At 43.2% G+C, this 10,335-nt stretch overlaps 1 protein-coding gene across 3 annotated transcripts in view; it reads left to right on the top strand.

The window, feature by feature from the left end:
• LOC147638406 (ureide permease 5-like) overlaps nucleotides 1-9,274 on the top strand; it is a 144,670-nt gene extending 135,396 nt beyond the window's left edge. For 2 of the 3 annotated variants that reach the window (XM_086798335.1, XM_086798334.1), the window contains exons 6-8: nucleotides 7,293-7,432; nucleotides 7,981-8,355; nucleotides 8,498-9,258. In XM_086798335.1, coding sequence (XP_086654461.1) covers nucleotides 7,293-7,432; nucleotides 7,981-8,355; nucleotides 8,498-8,650 — 668 coding nt within the window. In that variant the 3' untranslated portion in view covers nucleotides 8,651-9,258. Of the gene's footprint in view, nucleotides 1-7,292; nucleotides 7,433-7,980; nucleotides 8,356-8,497 lie in introns of all 3 variants that reach the window. The other variant, XM_086798336.1, reaches the window with a different exon arrangement.
• The last annotated feature ends 1,061 nt before the right edge of the window (nucleotides 9,275-10,335 follow it).

Raw genomic sequence — 10,335 nt, forward strand, 5'->3', positions numbered from 1 at the left:
GCGCCCTCAAATCTCATAATATGCTATGCAGCGACAGATGTAGTGCTCCTCCGTCTCTAGCTCTATCCAACAAATCTGACAAATCCTGTCCCTTGGAGGTATGCCTCTAAATCTGCCTGTCTCTATCTCTAACTAATGTGAAGAGGTGCGGATCTGCCCAATGGCGCACCTCAATCCATGAGATAGATGGGTATCCATGTAGCTCGGTCTAAGTATAAAGCCATCCTCAGTGGTGCGGAGAAGATGGTCTCTATAGAAAGCCATCTTCATCCCCAACTCCTGTGATGAGGGCTCTAGCCATGTCCTCCTAGTGTCCAACTGAATGAGGTCCTGTCTGATGACTCTACTAATCTCAGAATGTGTCAAGGTGAGAGAGGGTGCCTCCAGAGAGTACTGGAAGGGTGGAAGTTTGTCTAAACTGAACCCGTGGAGGTCAAACCAGGATGCTATCTGCGCACACCAACATGAAGTGTCTCCCTCCATGGCTAGCTGATGAGAGGACTCTAAAGCAAGTCGTGCATACCGGTGTCGGGGAAGCTCCCAGGTGCTATGAATGAAGGACACTGATCTGGCAAGAGCCTCGACTACGATCGGTGGTGCTCCCATCTCGGCTCTGATAATCTCATGGGGTACCGAGGCCTTAGCTCGAATCATCCTAGAGATCATGGACACAAGTGGTCTCTCCAGACTCACATCTTAGAGAGAAAGAAAGAAAGAAAGATTTTATTAATGAGAGAGAGCGAGAGAAAGAAAGAAAGAAAGATTTTATTAACGTCTTCCAAAAGACCGAACTCAGCCTATGAACAGAGAGGAAGGAGAGAGAAGAGAGATGTCACACCATCATAAGCAATTTAAAAAAATCAATCAAAAGAAAAGGGCTAACAGTTGTTCTGGGGCTTTTTGTTTTAAATTGGCACATAGGCATGTAGGTAGAAGATGCCCCGCAGTGCACATGTCACTGTTTTTAATTTTGCACCTTGCCCGCCAGTGCCTACATCATCTCAGCGCTTGTGATGGTCACCATGTTTGTAGCATGCTCCCATGTGCCTTGCCCTGCCTACCGCGGGCCACAGACGCCTTCTTGAAATCTGGTTATTGCACTGCAGCAGTGCATTTTGGAAGTGCAGACAGGGTTTGCACATGTATTGTTGATACTGGGTATATTTTCCATTACTCTGGTCACATTTGGTGACACACAGGCTGTGCTGAAGTACCGTTGTTGCAGCAGTTACAGGAGATACTACCATATTACAGGTTGCATATAGAAGTTGTCTGTTTGCAGGTTATTTGATTGTTGTAGAAAAACATGTCTGACGGAATTAATCAGATTGTTAGTGAGAAGTTGGATAAGAATAACTTCCATGCTTGGAAGTTCAGAATGACCAATTTCCTAATGGGTAAAGGATTTTTGGATTATATAGAAGGAGACAATGAGGAGCCTCCAGAGTTATCTGAGGAGAATGCCACTCCTACAGATATAAAGGCATTCAAGGATTGGAATCAGGGTGCAAGAAAAGTCATGTACTGGCTTTTAATTAGTGTCATAGACACTATTATAGGACACATACACAGGATGCAAACACTCCAGCAGTTGCATGGCAGAATCTGGTTCAGATGTTCTAAACTAACACAAAGGCAAGGAAGTTGCAGTTAAAGCAAGAATTACATACTATGGAAAAGAAAAGCATGTCCATCAATGAATATGCCTTAAAGATCAAGGGCATTGTTGAATCCCTTAGGTCTATCAATGTATCAGTAGAGGATAATGATTTGGTGAGCGTCTATCTGAATGGGCTTGGCAAAGAGTACAAGCCATTCAAGACCTCCATTGCAGTTAGGGAGAATATTCTCAACTTCCGGGACTTGATATCTATGCTGATCATAGAAGAAAAGGCTTTAGGTGAGGATTCTTCTTCACAAAGCAAGAACACATCGGAACAGACCTTCTACTCTAATTGAGGTAGAGGCAGAGGTAGAGGCCGTGGTCGAGGCCAAGGTGGTGGCCGACAAGGAAATCAGAATTCTGGACAACAACAATCCAATGATTCACAGCAGCAATCATACACATGTGGAAGAGACCTGTCTAGACGCAGGGGAAGCCAAAGAGGCCGAGGTGGTTGGCAAAGAAATCAAAATGCAAATAGCATAGAGTGCTATTACTGTGGTAAACCAGGACACATGGCAAAGGACTGCTACAAAAACAACTATGCATCATCTAGCAAACATGGAGGTGATGACAGAAGTGAGCAGCTGTTTGTGATGCAGCACATGCTTAGTTCCATAGCAGGGATCAAGATCTCAAAATATATGGTATGTGGATTCTGGCGCCTCTAACAACATGACCAGTCATGCTGAGTGGTTTAGAGATATGCAGAAAATGGAAAAACCAGGTTATGTAGAAATAGGTGATGATACTGTGCATCCCATTGCGCATGTTGGTAAAGTGCCATTGTCTATACAGGATGGCAAAATGAAGTACTCGACAGATGTACTTCACGTTCCGAATATTACAAAGAACGTGGTTTCTGTTGGACAAATGGTTGAGCAGGGTCTGCAAGTGAGGTTTAATCCTCAAGGATGTTTTGTGGAAGACTTAAAAAATAAGTATCGCTTGGTTGCAAAGGATAATAGAAATGGCAGGATGTTTACTTTGGATGTGAACATGCCTGAGATAAAGGCAACCATGTTTGCACATGGAACAGGTGTCATTGCAGATATTGACATATGGCACAAGTGCATTGGTCATGTGAATGTACAGCAACTGAAGTGTATGCAAGCCCAAAATATTGTTGCAGGTTTGCCAAAGTTTAAGATTGACGGTATGCATAAGGTATGTGAAGCATGCCAACTTGGTAAGCAGGCCAAACATGCTTTCCCACAGGTTGCAGGTACTATGTTACATTCATTGATGACCACACTAGGAAAGTGTGGGTTTATTTCATGAAGGAGAAAAGTGAGGTGTTTGCTCACTTTCAGAGATTTAAAGCCTTGGTCGAGAAGGAAAAAGGCATGCAAATAAAATGCCTAAGATCGGATGATGGGGGAGAATATTTCTCCAATGAGTTCAACGATTTCTTGAGAAAGCAGGGAATCAAGAGACAATTTACGTGCAGGTACACTCCACAACAGAATGGTGTTGCAGAAAGGAAAAACAGGCACATTGCAAAAGTGGCACGTGCCTTGATGGCTGAAAAGAATATGCCACATTATTTTTGGGCAGAAGCAGTAGCAACTGCTGTGTACATTATGAATAGGACACCCACTGCAGCTGTTCATGGTATGACTCATGAGCAGAAGTTTACATGCATAAGACCGGATGTGTCTCACTTGAAAGTGTTTGGGTGTATTGCATATGTACATGTTCCTGATGAAGTGAGAACAAAGTTGGATCCAAAGGCAGAGAAATACATCTTCATTGGTTATGCTATGGAGCAAAAAGGTTATAGATGCTATAACCCTACCACTCGTGAGATGCGAGTAAGCAGAGATGTTGTCTTTGATGAGATGAGTAGCTGGTATGCACCAGTAGTGAAGACAACAGAAGATGCAGATCTAAGAAGTGCTGATGTTGCATTACATGTAGAGCAGTAATCACAGGTACTGATTGGACCTGGAGAGTCCTCGAGCAATGGATCCAATGTTAGCCCATGGTCAGGTAGGTTGAGGAATGATGGAGGTACACATGTATCACGGAAAGGGAAGGAAAAGGTAGATCAACCTTTTGTGCCTGATATATTAGCAGGTCACTCATGTGGATGATGACTCTAGTGGCTCTGAGCAGAGCCTTGATAAGGAGCTTGGCATTCCGTCTGTGGTTACTCCTGATGTAAGGAGAACCAGGGCCGTTTTGAGGACACCTGGCAGTGATCCAGGTGTACGCAGGTCTACGAGGGTTAGATACCCTATTGACAGGTTGAGATATGATGGATATACAGCCCATCATTATGCTTACATGGTAAAAGCAATACAGGAGGTTGAGCCCACTTGCTTTGAGCAGGCAATTGGAAATAAGAAATGGGAAGATGCCATGGATGAGGAGATGGCAGCATTGGATGCAAATGCAACATGGGAGTTAGTGCCTTTGCCTAAGGAAAAGAAGGCAATTGGATGTAAGTGGGTATATAAAGTCAAGCACAATGCTGATGGTTCAGTGAGCAAGCACAAGGCAAGACCGGTTGCCAAGGGCTATGCGCAGACTTATGGCATAGACTATGAGGAGACATTCAACCCGGTTGCAAGAATGCCAACCGTGAGAGCTGTCATTGCTATGGCTGCAGCAAAGGGTTGGTCTTTACATCAAATGGATGTAAAGAATGCTTTCTTGCATGGTGATTTGCAAGAAGAAGTGTACATGATGCAGCCACAAGGTTATGAGAGTAATGCACATCCAAATTTTGTGTGCAAGTTACGCAAAGTCTTGTATGGCTTGAAGCAGGCACCCAGAGCATGGTCAAACAAGATCGGGGAGTATCTTGTTACCATTGGGTTTCAGATATCCAATGCAGATTTCTCACTATATGCGAAAAAGACAGATAGAGGGATCATGCTATTAGTCATCTATGTGGATGACTTAATTATCACTGGTGATAGTGATGCAGACATACGTGATGTCATGATGCTTTTGAAGCAGAAGTTTGAGATGAAGGATTTGGGTGAGCTGCGGTATTTCTTGAGCATAGAGGTGGTGAGATCACCTCATGGCATTTTGCTATTGCAAAGGCAGTATGGTTTGGACATGTTGTCCAAGTATGGTATGACAGGCTGTAAGCCTATTTCAGAGCCATTGGAGCAGAACACAAAGCTTTCCGCAGATACAGGTGAGCTTTTGGAGGACCCCACTACATACAGGCGCATAGTGGGTAGTTTGATCTACATGACCATTACAAGGCCAAACTTGAGCTATGTTGTTGGACTTGTGAGTCAGTTTATGCAGGTCCCTAGGAAGCCACACTTGGATGCAGCTAGACGGATCCTCAGGTATATAAAGTCCACAGTTGATTATGGACTTTTCTATGAGGCTGGTACAGAGATACAGTTGCATGGGTACACAGATGCTGATTGGGCTGGTAGTATTGCAGACAGGAGATCTACCAATGGTTTTATGTTCTCATTTGGGAGTGCTGTTGTGAGTTGGAGCAGTAAGAAGCAGCCAACAGTTGCCTTGTCGAGTACAGAGACAGAGTACAGGGGTGCTGCTATGGCAGCTTGTGAGATAGCTTGGTTTCAGAAGCTACTTGGTGATATGAGAGAGCCCATGGATAGGGCACTTGTCATATATTGTGACAACATGAGCAGCAAGTTGGCCAGTAACCCAGTATATCATGCTAGAACGAAGCACATTGAGGTGCGTTATCACTTTGTGAGGGAGAAGATTTTAGCAGGAGATATAGATCTGGTATATGTCAGCACAGAGGATCAGGTGGCTGACATCTTCACGAAAGCATTGGGCATAGAGAAGCTCCACAGGTTTAAGAGCTTACTTGGAGTGCAGTGTGTGGAGTTGAGCTTGAGGGGGAGTGTTGAGATATCGAGCTCAACTAGTGCTACAGCGGACATTGATGACCCGCCTAGGTGATAGCTTCCACATCTACACCACTGGCATGGTTGGTGAGATTATGGGTGATATGCGGCCAGTGGGATGACAGGCTGTCCGACAGCCATTTTGGATTACTAGAGACTGGCATAGTTATAGCGCCAGCTCATTTAGTCGGGTTCACATTATGGACCGACCCTTGTATGTTGTAGTAGTTGAGTACTAACCCATATAGTGTGTACTCTTATCTTTATGTTATGTTGGTTGAGTAGAGAAGAAGAAGATAGAAGAAAATTCAGCTATCCATCTCTCTCCTGTGTCTTGCTCTATGTGTGTGTGTGTGTGTGTGTGTTTGCTTGCTAGGGTTTGAAGCTCTCTCTCTCTCCCCCACATTCTCTTTAGAGTAGAGAGTGTAAGGGAGGCAATTTGATGCTATGAAGGAAGATAAACGACTGGGTCCCAACTGAGTGGAAGGTGGTGAGTAGATGAGTTAAAAAGGTGTGAAGGAGACAATGGGTGGTGTAGGCAACCAGTCATGTGCGAAGGAGGGACACCGAGCAGTAGTTGTGGAAGGAGAATACAAGGGTAAAGCAGCATGTGAAGGCACCAAGCAACAGATGGATGAGCAGAGGTGAGCAAATGGATGAGCAGAGGTGCCCAAACCTTCTACTATACCCTATCCCCTTGGCCTTTCCTTGAAATTGGGTCCCTGGCTTGCACAATCCAATCAAATGTGCTTGGATGGTGGCTAAACTTTGCCACGGTGAGGATGGGGTCCACATGTACACACTTGCAAGTATAAAAGACATCTTTACCATTAATATTTAAACTTTAAATCTCAAAGTTAGTATAAAAATCTCAAAATTACTCACATAATACATTACCACGAGTGATAACACGAGTATAAAGGACATCTCTACCATTAATATTTAAACTTTAAATCTCAAAGTTTCAAAAATTTGGAGTTTCGCTTTGAAGGTTTCAGTGGGTGTTTCACTGAAACGTTGAAACGTTTCACGTGTGTTAGAGGTTTCACATTTCAGGCTGCCTGAAACGCGTTTCACGGTGACCATGGGCACCACACAATGGCAGAGGAGAAACACAAGAGCATCTCATGAGCAAAAGAAATAGGTGTAAGGAAGCAGGAAGGAAGAGGGGCGAGGGCATGAAGAAAGCATGGAAGTTCATTATCAACTGTTGTTTCCATCTTTTGGACGTGTCTTATCTTGACCTTCAAAAGTTTTGATCCTCGTTTTTTGGTTCTTTTCTTTTTTGGCAAAAGGAGACTTCTATTAAGTATGAAAAGACCATACAAAATTACAGCCGGAAGCCGAAACAAAACAACACCTCATCCCAAAATGTAGGGTGATCTCAACCAATATGGGGCACAAAGGTGCCAGGAAAGTCATGTGAGGGTCGTTGAGAAAAAGATCCCTTGATCCCACTCCTCATGAAAACACTACGCTTTGCATGCGCAGATCTGGATGGTCCCTGTATGCGAGCCCATATGGCCATAAGAGTGTGAATAATATCTCCCCATATAGTACAAATGCACTGAGTGTCATATATTTGCGTGCCCTCAATAGCCTCTATGCATCTGGCCCTCCAAATCTCTACTGGCAATGAGATCCCAGGTAGTATCAATCCTCTGCAGAGGTGGTTTTTGTCAAATTCCAGTGTTGAGTTCTCTTTATCAAATTCCAGCATTAGTTGTCTTTGTGAATATAACCTGCAAGTGCATCAATTTCTAGAATTTCAGATCAAGCGAAAGGTGTGCAAGGAGGACAGGAATGCTTTCATTTCAATAGCAGTCCGCCAAATTATGAGCTCGAAAGCAAACACCACTCAGCTGGAAGTGCTGAGTTTTTCCATCACATTGAAGAAAACCGGGCTATAAAGGTAAGCACACCAGAGGCAGAAATGCTTTGTTCAGATAGCACACCAAATGGTTTCATTTTGCATGCAAGAGCTGTAAGCAAAGTTCTTTAATTGCCCAATTTAATACGCATGGTTAGATAGTCCTTATCTTGATTAGAAGTGATACCAGATCTGTGTGCATTGATATTTTGCTCTTGATATTTTCTATGGTTTGCACCCTGCCTTGCATGCAATCTTGAGCATCCTCTCCTTGGTCACCTTGGTGACGTACTGGTAGACCTGCTTCATGGCCTAAAGTTCAGGTGGTCTTCATCCTGTTTTCCAAATAAGATAAAGAGTATGATGTCATCATTTCAATGCCCGAGTGTCTCCTTGGCAAAGTCTTGGAATCTCTTTACCATCATTTCAAGTGTTTTTGGCTTGATAATAGGACGCTTGCCATAGCTCTTCACACCAAAAGACTTTTCAAGTGAACCACCAAGTGGTTTTAAAGATTTAGTGTTAAGTGCTGATTTAATCAAGGAAAGCTTGCCAAAGCTTTAATGGTTCATGATTGGAATTTTGAACAGATCCGAGGTTCGAGTGCCGCATTTGGGCTGTCTATTGCCTTCTTGACAGGATTCTGCTATGCTCTTTTCTCACCCTTGGTGAATATAGCAACAAATGATCAGTTAGATCTATTGCAACCAGGGGTAACCCATTTGAGTGTTTATACGACCTTCTTCTACTTCTCCACAGCCTTCTTGATATGTGCAATGGCTGTCAATATCTATCTTCTGTATAATCCGATCCTTGGGTTGCCAAAGTCTTCAATCTCATCCTACATCATGGACAGCAATGGCCGCACTCTGGCAATATTGGCCGGCATAGTGTGCGGGATTGGAAATGGGTTTCAGTTTATGGGTGGAGAAGCAGCAGGCTATGCTGCTGCAGACGCTGTTCAGGTGAGTTATCTCGTAAGAGAAGGGTCTTGCCCACCTATTCACATGTTATTCCTTGTGCATACAATGCCATCAGGGTGCCTTATTATCTTAGGAAACAAGCCTAATGTTTGTATTCTACTTGTTTGATTTATGATGCTCCCAGGCATTGCCGCTTGTAGGTACGTTGTGGGGGGTAGTTCTGTTTGGGGAGTATCATAATTCTTCACGGAGGACGTATGTACTCCTTGCTGGAATGCTGGCAATGTTTGGCATTGCTGTAGGTCTTCTCATTGCATCGTCTCAGTCAAGGTTTTAAAGGTGCAAGCTTATGAATAGCATGGCAAGTTCTTCTTAGCAGCTGATTTATATGAAGGCACCTATCGGAAGGTTGGACATTTCTGCTTATTGTAAGGCAGAGATTTGGAATATAGGCTCAATACAGACTGCTCAATCCCTACTGGATACTGTCCAGCATGTTTGCCATACCCCTAATTTATCCGTCGTCAGCATGTACCCCTTGTCAGGTGGCGGAGGTAACAAGTAGTCTCGATCCATTCATTGCCATTAACCTGTTTTTGGCTCTCCAACTAGGAGAACTGCTTTATAATGGGTGGTTTCCTTCACCCAATAAGTGGGAATTATTTTATAATGGTTTCTCAGCACACTAAAAACATAACACAAAAATTCTTATATATGTATATAAACCATGGGTGTATATCTTTCATCAATTGAAGAGGTGGTGTTTTACATTCATATCATCAGAAGCCCTCAAGTCAGTTTTAGTATTTGAAAAATTGTATAAGGACACGACTTTTTAGGCCTTACCATGTGTAGGTGCATGATAATCAATCATGCCACTTCTAGGTTAACCATTGGAGCTTGGCAGGTACCACGTTAACTGCGTCGAAGCTTTTCATGTGTATAAAGCTAACATGTGTAAAGTTGGAAGAACAAAGTGTAAGGGCTGCATGTGTATAAAGCTAACATGTGAGTTGGAAGAACAAAGTGTAAGGGTTACAAGTGTATAAAGCTCACATGTGTAAAGTTGTGAGTGTAAAAAATGGCTAAGTGGTGGTGGCCTTCACATGGAAACACTAGTACCAAAAGGAGGAGCTTAGGATTTATGATGTTCCTAGAGGTCTTCACACAACGAATTTGATAAGGATTGGTTGTTCCTAGAGATCTTTTTAACACAAAGAAATGTTCCTAGAGGTCTTAACACAAAGAAATTGATAGGATTGGTTGCCAAGATGGCAGTTGTTGCACTTCACACATAGCTATGCCGGTGCCATTTTCCATGTAGAGCCCTCCAATGCTATAGAGGTGCTAACTAGTCTAAGATGCTCTTGATGTGACCTTGCTCAAATAGGATATTTTGCCTAGAGAACCCATGTGTAGAAGTAAACGTGCATACACAGAAGTGAACGTGCATGTGCATCTTGTACATGTAACTTTTTTAGAGATTTTGCATACAAATAGGCCCTTAGTGAATATGCAATGCAGTGTTGGACCATGCTTGTGTGAGTGCCTTAATTAGTGGTGTTCTGAGCATTAGAGTGATCCTAGTAAGGGTGGCGATGAGCCATCCCATGGACCAGGTTTTTATCCACCACCATGGCCTCCCCATCCTAAGATGTACCTAGAAAGCTAATGATTTGAGAACGACTTACATGATTAGAATTGGCTTTTATAGGGACTCTTCTTCGCAAGTCTCTATCACTTCTTCTTTCTTCTCTCTCTCTTCTATCTCTGCTTTCATCCAAGTCTTTTTTCTACTTTCTTTGGCATTTTCACTCCATCTCCCATTGTTTTCCTCGACTCTATTTTGCTCCATCTCCACTACTTTCCTCGACTCGTTTTTCTACTTTCTTATAGGCTCTTAATGTCATCGATGTGGAAGGATGTGGAAGGAATATCTTGTTCATGGTGTGGTTACAGTGTTGTATGAACACTGCAATCTTTCCCTTACCCTCCTTTGCTAGGGTTGAGCATGGGGTTCCA

The sequence above is a fragment of the Cibotium barometz genome, chromosome 5 (assembly GCF_041138505.1).
Source record: "Cibotium barometz isolate CiBa-2024 chromosome 5, ASM4113850v1, whole genome shotgun sequence".
Classification (NCBI taxonomy): Eukaryota; Viridiplantae; Streptophyta; class Polypodiopsida; order Cyatheales; family Cibotiaceae; genus Cibotium; species Cibotium barometz.